Source organism: Sciurus carolinensis, chromosome 3, assembly GCF_902686445.1.
Source record: "Sciurus carolinensis chromosome 3, mSciCar1.2, whole genome shotgun sequence".
Lineage (NCBI taxonomy): Eukaryota > Metazoa > Chordata > Mammalia > Rodentia > Sciuridae > Sciurus > Sciurus carolinensis.
The window spans coordinates 12,210,497-12,231,177 of record NC_062215.1 but is presented as its reverse complement, the minus strand read 5'-3'; the positions used below and the strand labels follow the sequence as shown (position 1 = coordinate 12,231,177).

Below are 20,681 nucleotides of genomic sequence, written 5' to 3'. Positions count from 1 at the left end.
CTGTTAGATGTTGGTTTAGGGTCTCTTTAGTCTGTAAGGCTGCAGCTGTATTTTCAACCAAGTGATTGTTGTTGCTGTCTGTATGGTTGTGTCAATGCTGCTGCTGCGGTTGTGGCTGCCGCTGCAGAGACTGCTACCGTGGCGACCATGGCCGCTGTGATGCCAAAATCTCTCCTATTTCTTGATAGTAACACTGGCAATTCTGCATCTGTAACAGAGACTGGGACTGGTTGGAAGGTAGGAACACACATTAAGACTGCCAGCGGGAACCTAGAAGCATTCCAACATTGAGAGAGATAGCATCCTAAGAGACTAAAAAGAGGTTGTAAGTTAGTTCAAGGGGGACTACGAGCATCATGGTCATCAGGAGTATGTTGGTCTGAGTTACTTGTTGGTAGCGTTGGCACTGGTCGAGTTAGTCGCTCAGGAACCCAGATAGGCAATGTTTTATCCTGTGGAAACACACAAACAGAGCCGCGGCTCCAGTAAAGCACCGGGTCCGGGCCGTTCCATTGTCCTGTAAGAACATCCTTCCATTTTACCGTCGCTCTATCATGTTGTTTATGATTGCCATGTCTCTCAGCGGCAGAGCGACCCTCATTATCCAGAGTTAAAATATTTAAAATAAGGAGGCAAAGAGAAAGTTCATCTTTAGGGGACCCGAAGGTCTCCCCTATTCCCCCTTTTGTTTATAAAGAGTATTTTTGAGGGTGAGATGTGCACGTTAGAATTATACCTATTAGGACATAACGCTTAGTAACCTTGTTTTTAGTTTAGTGATGACACAAAACAATTTTTTCTACAAACACATTTGAGTAATCCCATGCATGTCAACTCTAATTCACTTATTTTTTAAAAACCAAGATATCAGAGAAGTGTCCTGAACAGTATTTACCGTCTCTTTCCTGTTGAAGAAAAGTCCTAGAAAAATTGATGTTAGACATTATATAAACATCAACATTTTATTAGTTTGACCACCTAGAGACTTGCAAGTTATTTTCAAGACATTTTATATCTATTAGTTTACCCAATTTAAATTGAACCTTTTTAAATCACGTGAATTAAAAGTATTTGGATCCATTTTTAAATTTTAATTTTAGGAGCGCTCAGTTTTGATACAGACAAAACATGACATCAGACAGCACGACATACACATAACACAAAATCAAAGGCCTTGAAAATTTATAGGTGAATCTCCATTGCAATGTAACAGATGTTCAAAACTCTAGTTGAATAAAAAAAAATAGAACTGATCAAAAAGTCATGAGCTCAAAAAATATGTAGAATTCAAAAAAAAACAAGAGTCCTGGAAAAATGATATGGGAAAAATGATACGGCCATTAATTACTTTAGTAAAGCACCATAAAATTTACTTTTGCTGGAGTTCAGGTAAGACTTTTGCTCTTCTTTTTTTTTTTTTTTTTTTTTCTTTTTCTTGGGTTTGAGACTGGTCTCCTACTGAGCCTTCAGGCTTTCTCTGTTTACATTTCAATGTAAGCCTTGACTGAGATTTGGATCTGAAAGGGGCTAAAATGTTCCAGCAGAAACTTGATGCCTAGGGCATTTTAACCCTTAATCCTGGTTAGTAATCAATTCAGGTTTGGACGCAGAAAATTGTGAAACAATTATCTCCCAATACTTGTGGGAACTGGGGCTACTATATCATACTCCTTACTAGGACATGCCACTGATGGTTGGGCTGGTTACTCCTTCCACGCCGGCATATGTGGGACCTCATGGCAAGAGGACTAGGTGGGCTGGGTGGCGCGAAGTTGGAGGAGGAGAAGGAATTAAGAGGGGGAGAAGAAGGAGGCATTCGAGTTTGCAGGAAGAGCATAGAAGCGCAAGAAGGAAGAGACTTGAAGATAAGGAATCCCTTTTCATCTGCCCACTCGCTCACGGATGCTGTGTGCCAATATCTTTGGTAGCTACAATCCACCTTCCCATGGAGCAATCTTTCATCCCTGCACAGGCCAATTTGTGATCGGTAGTCATTCCTTCCCAAACTAACATTTTACCACTTACCGGGAAGGCCATACAGGGAGTAGGGAGGTTAGAGTCTGTGAGTTCTTGCCCAGTATCATAAAATGGCCACAGGGAAGATTTCCCGCCATCCGGAAGGAGGAGGGTGAGGGCTTTACAAGATGGCAGCAATGAGCCTCCCTGGGGCGGTACTGGGCCCTCCCTATGTGTAGAGTCTGGCTGCCCTCATGGTTCCTCAACCTTGGGAGGAGCGGATTGAGATGGATTGGGCTCCTCATTAAAGGTCTCCCAATGTTGTTTACTATGTGGCAAGTTTCTGGAAGGAGATGCAATGGGAGGAGCCGGCGGTTCTTTAGGCAGCACTCTTTGGGGAGAAACTTGGAGCCCCCTTTGGGAGGTCCTGGAGAGAAGCAGGCCTTAAGGGCGGATAACGTAGGGCAGACTCCTAATGGGGGACCCTCCCCTAAACTGATTTCCCTTTTAAAGGTGTCCCAGGCTTTTTCCGCCTGTGTATCAGACCACTCAAGGCTGCTACTCTTCAGCATGAGTCTAAGAGCTGAGAGAGCAGGGTCACCATGTGTGGTGTGTGTTTGCCCCATCTTTTCTTTAGTAGATCCTGTAATAGCAAGATTTTTTGTTTTACATAGTAAATCCTCCTCTTCATCTGAACTATCCTCACACCCAGTTTCATTTTCCTTGTCTGTCTCTGATCTTATTGATGCCCTTTCTGATGCTTTAGACCTTTCCTCTTTTATTTCCTCCAAAACCTCTTCCCCTTGTTTTATGGCCTCTCTGCATTTGGTTCGGGCTGTTTTAGTTTCAAGAGGAATTCCATTGGCCCGGAGCAAATCCTTTAAGGGACCTTCCATGCGCATTTGTGACATTTCAGTGCCCATATTTCTCTATTAAACTAACAGAATGCAAAGCACTTTAACTAGCAAAACAAAAGCGAAAGCACTTACACTCAATCTCCGTCGCTTAACCCGCAAACTTTAACTCCGTCGCTTATCCCGCGAACTTTAACTCGTCGCTTATCCCAAGAACTTAAACTCGTCGCTTATCCAGCGAACTTTAACTCGTCGCTTATCCTGCGAACTTTAACCTGGCCAGACTGTACTTTACTTTCCCTGTATTTACCTGATCAGTTCCTTCTTTGTAACTCGAGTTCCCGGGTTTCGGCACCACTTATGATCGCCCACCGCCCGCGGGGACAATCACAACGCGTACGCTCTTCTTGATCACAGGAACCAAAAGGCTTTATTCCACAAGTCTCAGACTTATATTGAGAACATCAGCCTATCAGAGAGTAGACTACCAGGAAAGTCAGCCTATCAAGGAACAGTCTCCAGGCAGATACCAGGATCGCCTCATGTACAACAGCCAACCAGAGTTACTTCCTAAAACTTGTATATGAGTGCAGCTATGTCTGGCAAGCTGTCAGGCGCCATCTTAGAGATCAGGCCACGGTGTGGCTCTGGGGCCCTCAGAGCCCTCCCCTGACAGAGGACTGGGGATGTAGCACTTGACTACCATTTATGAGACTCTGTGTTCATCCCCAGCACTGCAAAAACAAAACAAACAGCAGTTTTAGATATAATCGCCATACCGTGCAGTTCACCCACTTACAGAGTACAGTTCAGTGGTTTGGGGTGTATAATAGTTCACCCTTATCCATGAATGTCTGAAACCATAGTTAGCACCAGACTCTCTATATGCTGTTTTTCCTATACATATATACCTGTGATCAAGTTTATAAATTAGAGATTAATAGTAAGAGATTAATAGCAGTAACTTATAATCAGCTAGAATAGTTGTAATACACTATAATAAAAGTTATTAAAACTTAGAAACTGTTTATTTCCAGATTTTTCTGTTTAATATAATCAAACTGCTGATGACCATGGGTGACTGAAACTGCAAAGCAAAACTGTGGACAAGGAGGAACTACTGTATCCACAGTCGTGCAGCCATCATGGAAATCAATTTGAGAACAGTTTATCACTCCCACCTCAGAAACCCACACCCATTAGCAGTCACCTTACATTTCTTGATACTCCAGGTCTAGGCAACCACCTACTCTGTCTCTATGCATATACTGTCCCAGATATTTCATGTTCCATATAAATGGACTAAGATAATATGTGACAACTGGCTTCTTTCACTCAGTATGTTTCCAAGGTTCATTTATGGTATAGCATGTAATTCTTCACTCCTTTTAAATTGCTGCATAATATTCCATTGAATATATATACTGTATTTGTCCACTTATCAGTTGATAGACATTTGGTTGTTTCTATTTTGTCTATTATGAATAATGCTGCTGTGAGTATTTGTATACAAGTTTTGTGTAACCAGTTTTCTTTCTCTTAGAAAGAGACCTAGGAATTGAATTTTTGTCTCTTGTGTAAGGTATAGATCTGATTTCATTTGTTTCTATATGGATAACTGTGCAGTTTTTAGAATAGTTGTCTTATCCCCAATATACTACAATGCCAGCTCTTTCCTACATAAGCCTGTTTCTAGGCTTTTAGTTCTACTTCATTCACCAACTTTTAAAATTCTCCATGATAATACTACACTGCGTTAGTTACAGTAGCATTATGTTAGGTCCAGATGTCTGATAGGGAATGTTAAACTGCTTTTTCTTCTTTATGTGTGTCAAGGTAGTATGTTCATCTCTTACATTAGACTCACCTGTTCAATTTCTTGAAAACTTTAAATTTTGTTCTGACTTCTATTGATGCTGTAGTTCAATCCAGAAGAACTAGTAGACTTTCCATCACTATAATCTCTCCCTTATTTAGCTCATCTTTAATGTCTTTTGAAAATTTAACACATCTTTTGATAATCTTATATCTAGGAATCTTTCATTTGTTGCCATAGTCATAAATGGTGTTTTGTAATTTTTGTTTGTGCATAAAATTTGCAGTTGATTTTTAAACATTTATCTTTTATTCAGCTGTCTTCAAACTTATTCCTATTCATTTGTTTACATTGATTTTGCATCCTCTGTATAGGTGATCATAACATCTGTGTCTAAAGAGAGTTTAGTATTCTTTTTCTTGCTTTGTTTTGTTTTGTGGTGCTGGGGGTGGAACCCAGGGCATCGCTCTTGCTGGGAAAGGGCTCTACTGTCGTGCCGCCATTATCAGCCCTCATTTTCTTTTCATTCTTGTTGGACACTTGTGAATATATAAGTAATGGTAATGGGCATTCTTTTCTCATTCCTGATTTTAAAAGGATATTTTAAAACTTCACAATAAAGGATAAATGTAATTTACTGAGTTTTTAGCAAATACCTTTGACCTGGGTAAGAATATTCCTTTCTATTCTGTTAGCTAAGAATTTGTCATTGAATTTTTTACTTTTTTAAAAAAATGACTTTTATTGAAATATAATAAACATGGAACTCTCACTGGATTTTATCAAATACTTTTCTGTGTATCAAGATGATCATAATACTTTTTTATTCTAATACATTAATGGAGTAGATGTGCTTCATCCTGTTTTTTTTTTTTAATAATGTATTGTCACTGGCATCAGTTTGTTAATAGTTGTTGAGAGACTGACCTGCGATTTTTCTTTGTTCCTTGGACTCTCCTTGACATGTTTTTCATTGATGCTGTGTTATCCTCATAAATCGAGTTGCTGAATCATGCATCTTTTTCTATTATTTGTTTCTTAAATATTTAGTGAAACTGGCCAGTAGAGCCATCTGGGCTTGATATTTCATTTCTGGAAAGATTTTTGACTACTATTTCAATTTTTCTAATGGTTATAGGATGATTCACATTTTCCAGTTTTCAGTCAGTTTTGGTAAATTTTTATAGTTCAAGAATTTTTCCTTTTCATCTAAATTGGATGTTTATTGGCATTTATAAATTTTCATGTGTTAAACTGTCCTTGCATTCTCTACAGCTCGGTTATTATATATTTTATTTGTACATTGGTAGAGTTTGTTGCCAGCAATTTAAGATTTTCATGCCTGTATTTATAAGTGAGTTGGCTTGAAAATTTTGTTCTTTTCCTGTCCCTCTCATCTTTTGGTATCAATGTTATAATGGCATGCAAATGAGTTTGAGAGTATTTTTCTCTTTTTCTGTTTTCTGAAAGCGTTTGTAACCATCTAGAATGATCTATCCCTTGGAAAATTGTTTTACAAATTACTTGTAAAACTATATTAACTCAGTGTTCTCTTTGTGGGAATATTTTTAACTATTCTTCAATCATATTGTTTAGCTTTCTATTCTTTTTGTATTATATAATTTTTTTAGAAATTTGTACACTTCACCTGTATCTTCCAATTATTGGCATAATATTTTATAGTATTATCTTGGTTTTTAATCTCTGCTGAATCTGTAGTATGTTCTTATTAATTTTAATAGTGGTTATTAATACCTGTTTTATAGATAACTTTATCATACCTTTATTTTCATCCCTAGTATTATTTGTACTGTCTCTTTTGTTTTCTCCACTAGTCTTTCCAGAAATCATTCTAACTATTTAACTGGTTACCTATATCGTTAATAATTTGTCATTCAAAAATAAAATGTTAAGGCTATACATTTGTCTGGTTTTAAGTTCATCCTTCGAGATTTGATAAGAATGTTTTTATTATCAGTCATTTTAAGATATTTAAATGTTATGGATTTATTATTGATGAGGATATGTGTTGACATTGATCAAATTTATGAGTCACAAAAATATATACAGTAAAATTTCTTCCACCTACTCCCAACTTATCACCACATACCCTTCTCACTCCCATTTAAAGTGGTACCAGTGTAAAAAAAGTATCTTATGTCTCCTTCCAGAGATCAGTTCTGACTATTTTAAATTCATCTCAGTTTTGTCTTGAACCATGAGTTACTTGTATATTTTAAATTTCATATTATATGGGGAATTATTTTTGCTTTCATTGTTATTTAGTCATTGGTTCCTACTTTAATCACAATGCTGTCCTAAAATGCCTCTGAGGTACCACCCGTTTCTTGCAGTGTGTTAATTCTCGACATTTTATACATATCAAGATATATATGCATGATAGAATTTCCTACTATATTGTGAATTTGTCCTTTTTTTTCATTAAATTTGTTGTATATTGTGGATACAAGTCCCTTGTCACCTGTGTGTTTTGCAGATATTTTCTCCCAATCTGTGGATTATCTTTTCATTCTCTGAACACGACTTTCACAGAGCAGAAGTTTTAAAAGTCTTAATATTGTCCAGTTTAGTGTTTTATTTCATAAAATATGCTGGCGTTGTATTCAAAGGTTCATTACATTGCCTCCTGTTTTTTTGGTTTTTTTTCCCCTAAGTTTTACTTTTTAAGTCATTTTATTGACTGTTGTAGTTTGGGGGTGGGAACCCAGAGCCTTCGGCAAGTGCTCTGCCACCGGCCTCTGCCCTCAGCCCCTCTTCTGTAAGTCAGTTTTGTGTTTTGCATTCAGGGCTGTGATCCACTTTTGGATAATCAGCTCTGTGAGAGATGCAAGGGTTGTGTCTGGGTTTGTTCATTTGTTGGCTCTGCATGTGGATATTTTAATTGTTCTGTCTCCATTCGGTGAGAAACTACCTTTTTCCATTGAGCTGCCTTTGTTTCTTTGTCAGAGGTCTGTTGACTGTATCCACGCGGACCTGTTTCTGGGCTTGCTCTTCCGTTTCATCAGTCTTTGTGTCTGTTCTCTTGCCAATACTATGACGCCCTGTCTTGATGGCGTAGCTTTATAGTAAGTCTACAAGTCAGGTAGTTCGAGCTCTCTAGTCTCCTTTCTTAAGTATTGTACTGGCAATTTCACGTAATTTTGCCTTTTCATGTGAGCTTTATTATGAGGTGTTAATAGTGATTTCTTTTCCTTCAGCTTGCTTAAGATTTATCTAGAAATTTAAAATGAGACACCATAAAAAATCTAGGATGAGAGGTCAGAAGGGATTTTCAACTATCTGTATTTTATAAAATATTTTTCAATAAGAATATGTTAATGTATCACTTGTAGAATAAAATCAAAGTTTAGGAAAAAGATGTTGGTTAGTGAGGTTTGAGAGAGCTGATCCATGCTCCTTCCTTCCATTCTTTCTTTTTTTAAAATGAATTTTATCGTGTACGATTATAAGGCATAACAAATGACACTGTCGGATACATATAGAAAGTAAAGTGGTCACTGCGCTGAAGCAGATTAACATACCCATAGCCCTTCTTTTTTTCTGTGGCAGAGCAGCTTGAATTTAGCATGAATCCCATATACAACACAATTTTATTACCTCATGTTGTACATTAGATCTCTAGACCTATTCACCTTATGTATCTGCAGATTTGTTCTCTGACTTGTATCTCCCAATTTCCTCTCCCCTACCCCCTGGTAACCACTGTTTTGTTCTCTATCTCTGTATATTTTATTTCTTAATTTTTTTAGATCCTACATGTAAGTGAGACCATGCAATATGTTTCTTTCTGTGTCCATCTTGTTGGACTTTGGATAATGTCTCTTCTAGAAATATACTCCAAGAAAATGAAGTTACTACCTTGTAAAGAGATCTGTATTCCCCTGTTTGTCGCAGCCTTGTACACAATAGCCAAGAGATGAAAATGACCTGAATCCATTAATAGATGAATAAACAAACTGAGATGCACATATGAAGTAGCATATTATGCAGCCCTAAAAAGAATGAGTCTTTGCCATTTGCTTCAACATAGATGAACCCCAAGGACATTATGCTGGTGAAATAATCCAGACACAGAAAGAAAAATATCAGATGACCTGTCTATTATGTACTGCTGTTTTACAGGGTAGAATCTAGATGTGGATTTCTTTCTTCCTTCTTTTTTCCCTTTCTCCCTTCTTTCCTAGCCTGCTTGGCATATATTATCTTTATTTCTCTGGATTCTTGCTTTTCTTAATTTCTGGAAGATTCACAACCATCATCTTTCAAATCTTCCCTATCTCCACTCTTTCCTCCCTTTAAGAAACTCTAGACATACATTAGGTCATTTGTTTTACCTTCCATAGCTTTAAACATTTTGTTTATTAGTTTTTATCATCTGATGTTGCTGCTTTGCATTCTGGGTAATTATTGTCTCTTTTGTTTCAGCTTTCACTTCTGGGTTCGAACTGCCTTAACTCATTCATCCTCTCTTTTATACAAACATTTCATTTTCGGGAATTATATTGGGTTCTTTCTCAAATCTGGTAATTTTTGCTTCATCTCTTCTGGCTTACTCATTTTGTGATTCCATTCTTTGTTTTCCTTACTGTTTTACAGATGTTTGTTTTATGCTCTTCTGATAATTCCCATGTCTGAAGTGCTTGACAGGGAGAATCTATTTGCTGACTCACTCATGGTGGTTTTTATCTGGACTTTGTAATTTTTTATTATGTGCTTATTTTTGGTTTATCTTACTTTATGAGAAATTTGGAACATCAAGCTAAAGAAACTTACTTTCTTCAGAGGAAATTATGTTTGCTTCAGTCGAAAGTGGGTGATGCTTTCAGGAACTGCTTTAGGGCCCTGTTACAGGTTCCATTCAGAAGGGTCATGTTTAGCTCTCATATTCCTTCTTCGAGAAGTTTCAGTGTTGACTCGGACATTTTCCTCAAAGATGCCTTCCCTTTTGGCTGTACCTATTCATTATTCTGCTTTTAGAACATGTAATTTTACCTGTGTTTTCTCCCCCTTTGCATATTGCTTGCATATTTCTCTTACTTCCTGTGAATCAAAAAAAAAAAAACAGCAAAATTATATCTCATGCAAGATCTAGTGGTTTGATATCATAAGGACCTCTCAAAAATATCTAATCTGCAAAACTGGCCAAAGTAAGTGCCCTAAATCACAAGTGTTCCTCCTCTCTTTTGCCTTCCCACCTGCCTTTAGTTTTTTAGTCCTTACCTTTCTCCTTCTAAAACGTGTTTCTCACCATTCTTCTCTTCCTCAGGTGTTGGTCTTGTTCTCTCTAGAGTGCATCTAATTCAAGATGCACTCAATTCCTGCACCAGATCTTTTTTTTTTTCCCCAATTTTCCTTATTCTCTGGCTTCTCTAATGCTGCTCATTTCTTCTGCCTGAAATGCCCTACATCTATCCCTGTTCCCAAATGGTACAATTTATCTACTAAGGTCCATCTCAGATGGTTTCAGTTTTATCAGATTTTCAAAATTCTTCCTAACTGAAAGTAACTGTTTCCACATTCAGACTCTTATGGTACTTTGTCTTCTCTTACAGCAAGTATGTGCAAGTATATGTGTAGCTTGTGTATCATAGTCAAAATTCTTTAGGGAATTTTTTGTTGTTGTTGAAGTCATCCACTGTGATGGTTTCCACATCATAAGGACTAATAAATATGTATCAAAAATCATAAATTATACATAAATTTAAATAAAAAATGACCTATGGAAACTATTTCAATTTATGATTGATCATAAATTTTTATGAATGTACAAAGTTAACCTCATATTCAGGAAGGTATTAAGCCTGTGGAATAATTTTTCAACTTTACCAATAACCCAAATAAATGTTTCTTAACCATGAACATATCTTCAACTTAGAAATATTTTGCTTTCATGAGGTATATTTTAAAATTTTCCTTGGAGATAGTTTGAAAGTAATCCTGGGAATCTATAATCTTTTATAGGAAGTTTGAACCTTATACTTCTTATACTATTGTCATATTCAGAATGGCTTTGAGAGTGAGTCGTTCTATAGAGTGATTTGGGAAAAGGTTAAATGTAATTCTTATCTTTAGGCCAAATGATTTGGGTAAGGTAGTATAAAAGCAAAATATCATGATAATTCGTTCAGAAATATATATATATATAATTATGAGTAATCATAAATAAGATAAATATACAAGATTAGAATGTCCTGTGGCTACTACAGAAGTGAGAGGCAAGAGCCTAAAGTGAAGCTTTCTTCCACTACCTTCTTTCAGCAGTTTCCTGTGGTTTTCTTCTCGTGCTGTAGCCTCTTCTCTTCCACATGCATGTGTTGTCCAGTTCAGGACTGCCTTCTTTCTGTCCAGGAGCTTCTCAGAGTTTGTTCTGTTATTTTTATTACTCTTGTTGTTACCACCATTAATATCTAGACCCATGCTTCCTGTTGTTTCCCCAGGTTGCTTCTGAGGAAGTCAGCCAGCAACCCGTCCTTATTTGTCATCTGATACTGTTAGTGCTTTGCCCCATAAAACTTGACTTCTGTCACTGCCACTCAGAAGGTTTCTCGTCTGTTCAGAATTTAATTAAATTGACTATCCCTTCTCTCTTATTATTCCCAGTTACTGAGTTTGAAGGGATCATTATCAAACAAGAAACAAAAGGCAAGAGACTCTATTTTCAAGGACAAATGGTCTATAACTGTGTATCAATATAGAGAGACCAGTACATCTATGAAATAGAGAAACAAGCTTTAAAACATTTCAAACATTTCCTGAATTGGCCAAGTTCTTCTACAGATTTCTCAAAGGGTATTTCAAGTCAACATTTTTAGTCAAATGAAAATGAGATACCCTATTACCACCACACTCTGGAGCTCAGATTTGTTATTATCAAGCACTTTTTTCTCCCCCAACACAAATGTGTTTGTCCAGCCATCTGCAATATAACTCTAAAAATCTAGCACAGAGGAGGAGCAGGGTCAATAGTTGAGCTAATAATCACAATCCAAAATAAAGGAAAACTTTGTATATCATACGGGGTTGTTGCAAAGATTAAATAAAATAATCTGCATAAAATGCTTGATGCAATATGAATACTCAAAATTCTAGCAGTTAATGTGTATTGTATAGAACTGATAAGGTTGTTACTATGAACAACCAGATGCACATATTTTATTGAAAATAATTATTATAGGTATTCCGATTACTAAAGCAATTTCTTAAAATTTTGCGTTGTGTTCCTGTTCCCAGCATCATAAGGTTACCTTTGTATTGCTTCCACATTTGGATATTCTGTTTTCTGGTCAGAGAAATATTGATTTATACAGTGCTGGTTGAAAGTATGTCATACATGAAGCAGTTATCCTTGCCTTTCAGAAAAGGTTGCATTCATAGCTAATGTATTGGTGTGATTAATGGTTCTCTTAAGACTAAATTAACTGTCCATCTGGTAGCATGGCAGACTAGATTCCCTGCTCAATTTTTCCTTTGAAAATGCTAAATAAAATTGTTTTTGAAGATGCTAAATAAATTGTTTTGGAAAGTGTATTCATGAGCTATTACATTAGTTAGGATACTCAGAGACAAAATACTGAATGAAAACAGAAGCAGAGCGCTGAAAGAAAGGAGGACCTTTTCTAAACCAAGTGAACATGAACTTAAGTTTTGAGTGTTTTATTTTCTTTCATTTCCTGCCTGAATTCACAACATCAGAGTATTCCAAAAAGTTTTCAGCTGTGAACTTAAATTTATCTAGAAATGCTTGTATCTCTAGGTGTCTGTTGGAAAAACATGATTGATAAAGAAGCCACTTTCAATTCCACTAGATAAAGCTCCAATAAATATGAGCTCACATTCAAAAAAGAACACAAAACAACATGAGAAAACAAGGTGCCACAAACCAGAGCCTTCAGAAATTCTGAGTAGCAGAGAAATCATAAGGAAACTGATGAGGGCTGGGGTTGTGGCTCAGTGGCAGAGCCCTTGCCTAGCATGTGTGAGGCACTGGGTTCCATCGTCAGCACCACATATAAATAAATGAATAAAATAAAGGTCTATCAACATCTAAAAAAAAATTAAAAAAAAAAAAAAAGAAAGAAACTGATGAACACCGAAGACAAGGAGGAGATCTTAAAAGCAGCCAGATTGACATACCTTCAAAGGAATAGCAGCTGGCTTTTCAATAACACTTATAAAGATGTGAAAACTGAATGTGCTAGCCACTGAACCTCTCTGAAAGAACTTGAATGTTGCAGTGGGGCTAAAAGAAAGTAGTATTTGTTGAGAAGTCAGAGTTCAAGGAGAAAAGATAAAGCAAGACATTAGTCAATAAATGTTCTATTTAAACTTAAGCTACCAACTGGATAAAATAATGACAGTAGCAATATTGAATGAGAAAAACAAATGAAATTTAAAATAACTGTTGAAGGCGAATCTGGAAGTGGATAATACAACTTAGAATTTAAGTTTATTTTATTGTTCAGAAAATAGCAAAATGGCTTTAAAATTTGATAAGTAAGCATTATTAAGGCTGAAATATAGTAGATGACTTCTAACCAGAAAGGAGAAGAAAAGTGATGGAAGAAAGAAAATTAAGAATAAAATCAGGGCTGGGGAGTAGCTCAGCTGGTAGAGTGCTTGCCTCGAAAGCACAAGGCCTTGAGTTCGATCCCCAGTACCGCAAAAAAAAAAAGAATAAAATCAAAGTAAATAGGGAGAAAAAAATGGCATGCACAAAAGAGCAAATGACACAAAATAAGAGGAAAAAAAAGGAAAACATGCAAGTACCCATTTAAAAGACAACTATTGATTTGATTTTTAAAAGAAAATTCAAAATCTGCATGCCGTTATATCTTTCTAAAAATTAAGGCTGCAGAAAGTTTAAAGGAAAAGATTGGATAAAAGATTATACCAAGCAAATACTTGCACCCCCCAAAAGAGTAGTATTCAAATTTGTTTATCACAGACAAAAGTGACTTAAAGGCACGATCAATACTGGAGAAGAAGAAATTGAGAATCATTTGATAACAAAAATCTAATCAATGAGTAGATATAGCATTTCTATGGACTTTATGACCTGAAAATGATATAAAGGAAAACTCAGCAGATATAAAAAGAAATAGACAAATCTACCAGCGTAGTGGGAGATTTTAGTGCACATTTTAAAGTAATATCTCATGTGTTTAAAAAAAAGTAAGTTACAGAATTCTGCCCCAATGGACACGTATGGCATATGGTACTCCACAACCTCAGAAAACATAGAACACTCATTTCCTAGCAGTCACACATGAAGCTTTTAAAAAACTGTGTGACTTGCCATCAAATAATCTCAACAGTTTACAAAAAAATTAATGGAAGATATACTACATTCCTTGGCCCTAAACCAAGTATGACCAGTGTCTATATTAAAAGAGGGAAACAAATCTCCAGAGAAAACAGATCATGTAAAGGTAGAGGCAGAAACTGAAATGATGTGTACAAACCAAGGAACCCAAGACTGCCAGCAAATTCCAGAAACTAGGAGAAAAGATTGGGGCGGGTTCTCCTTCAGAATCTCCCCCAGGAGTAACTCTGCCAACACCTTAGTGTTTAGATTTCCACCTGCAGAACTGCACCTCTGTTAAGGTACCCAGCTTGTGGTTCTTTGTTATGGCAGCCCTATGAAATGAATATATTCCATATACTTGGGTATTAAAAAAGACTCATCAGTCAAATGATAAAAAGGATATTAAAAATGTTTTGAACTGATAATGAAAATGCTGCATATCTAAACCTAAGAGATGGTCCTAAAGCAATATAGAGAGAGAGATTTAGAGCCTTAAAAGCAGAAAAGAAAGGATAAAAATAAATGATTATGCCAGGCAGTGGCACATGCTTGTAATCCCAGTGACTTAGGAGTCTAAAGTAAGAGGATCACAGGTTCCTGACCAGCTTAGTCAACTTAGGAGACCCTGTCTCAAAAAATAAAAAGGATTGTAGATGGAGCTCACTGGTGAAGTGCACTTAGGTTCAATCCCCAGTACCTAAATAAATATCCTAAATAAAAATTTAAAAGAAGGAATACAAAATAAACTTTAGCAAAATAGGGGGAAGGCTGTAAAAACAAAGGCATATAATGAAATAAAAAACAAAAATCCGATAAACAGTGTTGGATAAATTTCAGGAACATGATACTGAATATTTGAAAAAACAAATCAGAAAAATACAGGTAACGTTCATTTGCATACAAATTAGGAACAAAACTACACATTATGCTGTTTCAGAATACAAATCTATGGTAGAATGTTCCAGGAGTTGTTAACCTCTGAGCCAGAGCTGAACGACATGGGACGAGCAAATAAGAGAATGAAGGAAGGGTAGGGAAGTAGGCAGGAAGGAAGAAAAGAAAAGAAGTTTTTAATACTCTTTTATATTTTCATATTTTGTGACTTTCCTATTCACATCCCGTCCTCTCTTCTGTTTTTAATATCAAGGTTATTTCCGACATGGAGGCCCAAGTTCACAAGCTGAGAGAAGAGCTGATCACTGTGAACTCACAGCGGAAACAGCAGCTAGTGGAACTTGGTCTTCTTCGTGAGGAGGAAAAGCAAAGGGCTGCAAGGGACCATGAGACTGTTGTCAGTAAGCTGAAAGCTGAATCAGAAAAGATGAAGATGGAGCTGAAGAAGACACACGCTGCGGAGACAGAGATGACGCTGGAGAAGGTGAGACACCCCGCAGAATTTTTAATAGACAGGCAAAGCCCATCTTTAAATCCACCCACATCACTCTGATGTTTAATCTCTAAAAGGTAATAGACATGGACTTAGTCTTCAAATTTATAAATGCTTTAAGGAGCAATTTCATTATCTTGTCTAAACACTGCTAAAATAATCTAGGGAATTTCCTAACTTCATCCATGAATTTTGTGGAAGGGATTATATGGAATATTCCATTCCATAGTAAGTAAATATGTGTTGTGATACAGCAGTATTAAAATGTTGTCAAGTATTATGCTGATTCCAGATTCTTGGGCTGTAACACTGAATTTTCCTAGTTTAGACTAAGTTTCATGTTTTCCAAGGTATCTGATAATCATTTCTAGACTTTATAGTTTTTTATGACACTATAACATAACTGATAACATGTGTTTTCCAGGTTGATATTTTAGTAAAAATAAGAAAAGTTTCTTTAGAATTATATGATAGTGAAATAATGTCAGTATAATGTTTACACATTTTGGATTGACTCATATTCAACCTGCAATCTCAAATGTCCTTTTTTTTTTTTTTTGATGTTCTAGAAACATAAATATTTTAACCAGGTACTCAAATGTAAATTGACAGTAATCATACAGCGATAAATTGCCCCGTGGGCAATTTGCATCTCTATCTTAGGAATGAGAAGCTTGAAAAAGGTAATTTAAGGATCAGCTAATTCTGTTCAGTTTCTCTACTTCTCCTTTGTCTTCAAATAATAATAAGAGTACACTTCTCCATTCTAAGCAGTGCTCCCAGATTGCAGTCCTGAGGTGTTTGTTTTAGTGTCTTAATTCATCTGAAAGTCAGACTTCAGCAGTCTGCCCTTTGGCAGCACAGATCAGAACCCAGAAATAAAGGGGAAAGGGGCGCTAAGGAGGCAAGTGTGAGCATGGCTCTGTGGAGGAACAGCAGAGGTATGGTGTGACTGGGAATGAGGACCTCAGAGAAGGCAGTGAGGGCAGGGAAGACCTCGGGACCCAGGCCCAGGTCATATTGGCTGCATGGGAAGTGAAAGGCTGTGTTCTGACTGCGGAAGTGGAGGAGGCTTGGCGGGTTTGAGCAGAGAATTGACGTGATCCAGCTCACACTTCAAAAGGATTTCTCCGACTGCGTTCTGGGAATAGACCGAATGAGAGAGACCAGTGAAAAGATGGTTGTAATGATGTAGATAGAAGATGACAGAGTCTTGGGCCTGGGCAGTACAGCAAAGATGATAAAAAGACTTGGGGTGTTTTCGGAAGGTAGAGCAACGGGATTTGCTGTTGGCTCAGGTGTGGGGCATGTGGGCGCAGTCATGGGTGCCACTAAAGCTATTCACCCTAGCCAGGTGGAGCTCCCCTTTGCTGAAAAAAGATGACAAGAACAAGAGGTCAGGTCCTTCAGGGAACACTCAAGTTCAGATGCCTTTTAACCACCTAAGTGGGGATCTTAGTAACAATTCTATCAAAGCAATAAAAATAATAATGCTTTGATGTTAACATAGTCAAAGTTTGAGGAATTAGGGAAATTTCCTCCTACTACATAGGCTGTGATCTCTGGTGACGGCAGATACGAGGCTGAAGGAGAGTGGCAGTGGTAATACCGCTTACTCTTCTATTAGCTCTTACACGCAACCTGTCTTGGCTTCAGGCATCTCTGCAATAGTTGAAGGTGTTTCTGAGTAAATGTTCTTACCTTGATTTAAGAAAACTGGACATACCAAAGTCATATGTATAAAACATCCAGTTTAAGCCTTAATTTTTTTGCATTATATAATCACATTTCATATGTTTCTTTTATTTATTTATTTATTTATTTTTTTGGGTGCTGGGGATCGAACCCAGGGCTTTATGCTTACAAGGCAAGCACTCTACCGACTGAGCTATGTCCCCAGCCCCCATATGTTTCTTTTAAATAAGAGATAAACTTTTTCATGATGAGGTTTGTATGTGTTACAAACTAATTTACAGGTTGCAGTTAGTTTTTTTTTTTTTTTTTTAAGTACTAGAAATCATTGGTAATTCACACAAAGGCATTATTCTAGGCATTGTGGAATACAAAGAAAACAAAGAGGAGTGGGCACTAGCCTCAAAAGGTTGTAAAAGGTAGTGACCACAGACAGAGGCCCGTGCACACATATGCAGATAACTATAGTGCAAGTAGAATATGAAACTGGGGAAAATTATTTTCTATTGTGGAAATCAGGGGAAATTAATTGGAATAGATGTCATTTGAACTAGACATAAGTGGTGTGTAGGATTTTGACAAACAGACATGGAGGAACGCATTCCAGGTCAAAGGAAAAATAAAGCAAAAGCAAACAAAATCATTTACATGGCACACAGGCTAACCAGCAGAGTGGGGTGGTGAGGGTAAAAGATAGTTTAAGGATCACTGGAAGTTTCCAAAGTGGTGATAAGTTGTTTTGTTTTTTTTGTTTTGTTTTGTTTTGTTTTTGGTACTGGGGGTTGAACCCAGGGGTGCTTAACCACTGAACCACATCCCAGCCTTTTTTGTATTTTATTTAGAGACAGGGTCTTGCTGAGTTGCTTCAGGCCTCACTAAGTTACTAAAACTGGCTTTAAACTTGTGATCCTCCTGCCTCAACCTTCTGAGCCACTGAGATTACAGATGTGCACCACTGTGCCCAGCTGGTGATAAGTACTTTAACTGCCTAGGGATAACATGAGAAGATACTGAAGGTTAGAAAAAGTGTCAAGATTCAGGTGATAATTAGGAAATGATTCTGTCCATGTTGGCCAGATATCACAGAAGTTAGAAGGGTTGACTGGGACTGAACTCTCCAAGTGAAAGACCCCAAGGGCAGCCTTAGGTATGTGAGATTTGGGGGTGTCTGGCAATGGAATGGAGAATCACCCCTGAGATGGCGTTGATTAGACTCAAGTATACCTTCAGCTCTTAATTAGTTGGAAACAGGAGAAGTTTCTGATTTGGGTAGAAAGGATAAATTCAGTTAGGGACAGGTTGAGTTTGAAGTACCCCCTTACACGGAGCTGGGATGTTCACTTGCTGTTCAGAGAACATTTCTGTATATCCTAAGAAAAGGCAGGACTGGGAAAAAAAGCAGCTGTAGGGTTCACTCGTAGAGAGGGTGTGAGCTGAGGTCTTGGGAGTGTTCAGACTGCTAAAGAGAGAAAGAAAGGAGCCGAAGAACATAGGGGGAAGGAAGGAGGGTGGGAAAGAAGAAGAAAATGAGGTATTTGTGAAGGAAGAATTTAAGGGAAGCACTGCATTTGAGAACTTAGGGAAGAAACAGTCAAGAAGAGTGATCAAGGTAAAAGAAACATGAGAAGTATGTATTTTCATGGAAATAGAGGAAAGGAATATTTGAAAAAGGAGGATTGTCAAGAATGTGACAGAAAATCAGGAAGGATGAGGGTTGAGAGAAGGTCACTGGACTTAAAACTGAGAAGTCACTGATGATCTTGGACAGGGCACTGAAAATGATAGCACGGACAGAACCTGGTTGCAAAAGAGGAGTGAGGAAGTGCAGATGAGTGAACACTTTTGTTTATGAAAATCTGATTTTAAATTTAGGCAACCTGGCTGGGATGTAGCTCAGAGACAGAGCACTGCCCTAGCACGCATGAGGCCCTGACTTTGATCCCCAACACCACAAACAACAGTAGCCCCCAAACAGGAAGCTATAGTCAAAGAGCAGGAGGAGTTAAAGAAAATGTATTTTTAGTCTGGTTTTGTCCCAAGCAATTAACGTACAGGAGAAGGGACTAATGGAGAGGAAGCGCTTTCTGGAGAATAGTCAGTGGTGAGCCGGGGAGGACTTAAGTGATATCACAGCCCCAGCAACCTCAGTCCCTGGCCTTAGGGGTCCCTCATTCCTGGAACTGCCCGCTGCCTCCTGCTCCGGGTCCTGAAGCCTGCCTCTTGAGCCCCCAACCTTCTGTGCTTTTCTCACAGCTGGCTCCTCCTCCTGGTGCTGTACTCAGCGTCTCTCTGACCTCTCTGTCTCAAGGCTGTCTTCTTATACCACACTTTATCCCACCACTCCGTCGTCTTCATCTCTCTTCTCACTTTCTGAAATCGTCTTTTCATTTGTGTTGGCTTGTTTATTCTCTATTCCCTCCCACCCACTAGAACATCACTCCATGCTTGTCCATCTTATTCATTCCTGTATCCTTAATGCCTGGAGAACCTGGCACGTGGTATGTGTTCATCACTCAAGTGAATGAGTGACAGGAGGCTGGTCTTTAGCCTAGGGAGAGGGAAGAGTAACAATAAGGAGAAGTTCAGCGACAAGATTTAAGATGACCTTAGAGCTGAAATTCTTAGTAAAGACTACACCAGTCTGCTTAGGTGTGGAGTTTCAAGAAAATGAAGCAGCCAGGCTGAGCAAGCCAGGAGGATGCCCCTGAAAGGAGGAGGAGGGGAAGGAATCTGCCGAGGTGGAATTAGAGTCCATCCTGCAGTGGAGGAGGGAGCAGGAGCAGTACGAGTATGGAAGAATGGAATGTTCCTGAACTGAACTGAGAATACAAGTAAAGCAAGAACACAGAAGTGACTTAGTAATTTAGTTGACATGGAGACAGCGCTAGGGAGGTTAGCCCGAATGCTGGGACTTGTTGGCATGGGGACAGTTTGGGGCAAAGGGTATACAGCAGCAAGTAGGCTGGAGTTGAGTGCAAAGAGTTTGATTTTTGTTGAGTTGGTAGAATTTGCCAACCACCAAAGCCGTATGATAAAATTCAAGTGCTAACTGAAGATAGATGGATGGATGGATGGATGAAAAAACAAAAGCATAAAAAAATCCAAGCATTGAGCTCTTAATATGATGAGTTATTTGTATTTCCAATTGAGAGAATTTTTACTTAAGGAGTTTAGCATTTCCAAATGGACTGAGTTAAAAACTTGCCTTGTGAAATATTAGTTTCTAAAGCTCCACAATCAGGGTACTTTACACAAAATCGGCATTCATTAACATTAGATGAATGAATAAAAGGGCGATCCACTGAGAAATTCAGCAGAGCCCCTGTGAGTGGGAATATGGATAACGGGGATTGTTATTAACTTATCCAGATTCAATTTCAACACATAAATACTTTGGGTAGTGCAAGATGCATGTTTGTGTTCAAATGTTTGTAAGCTTGGTGTGGTGGTGCACACCTGTAGTTCCAGCTGCCAGGAGGCTGAGATGGAAAGATCACTCGAGCCCAGAAATTCTAGCCAGTCTGGATAACATGGTGAGATCTGTCTCAAAAAAAAAAAGGCAATCAAATATTCATTTGTGTTATTTTAGTGTTGTAATTTCCTCCGTATTAATAAATTAAACACAAAGCATAATTTTTTTCAGATATAGTT

The 20,681-nt window shown here is 37.8% G+C and overlaps 1 protein-coding gene across 1 annotated transcript in view; it reads left to right on the top strand.

Annotated features, from left to right (window-relative positions):
• Cep112 (centrosomal protein 112) overlaps window positions 1–20,681 on the top strand; it is a 447,190-nt gene that overhangs the window by 264,331 nt on the left and 162,178 nt on the right. The window contains 1 exon segment of the mRNA XM_047546437.1: window positions 15,099–15,329. Within this exon segment, the coding sequence (XP_047402393.1) occupies window positions 15,099–15,329 (231 nt within the window).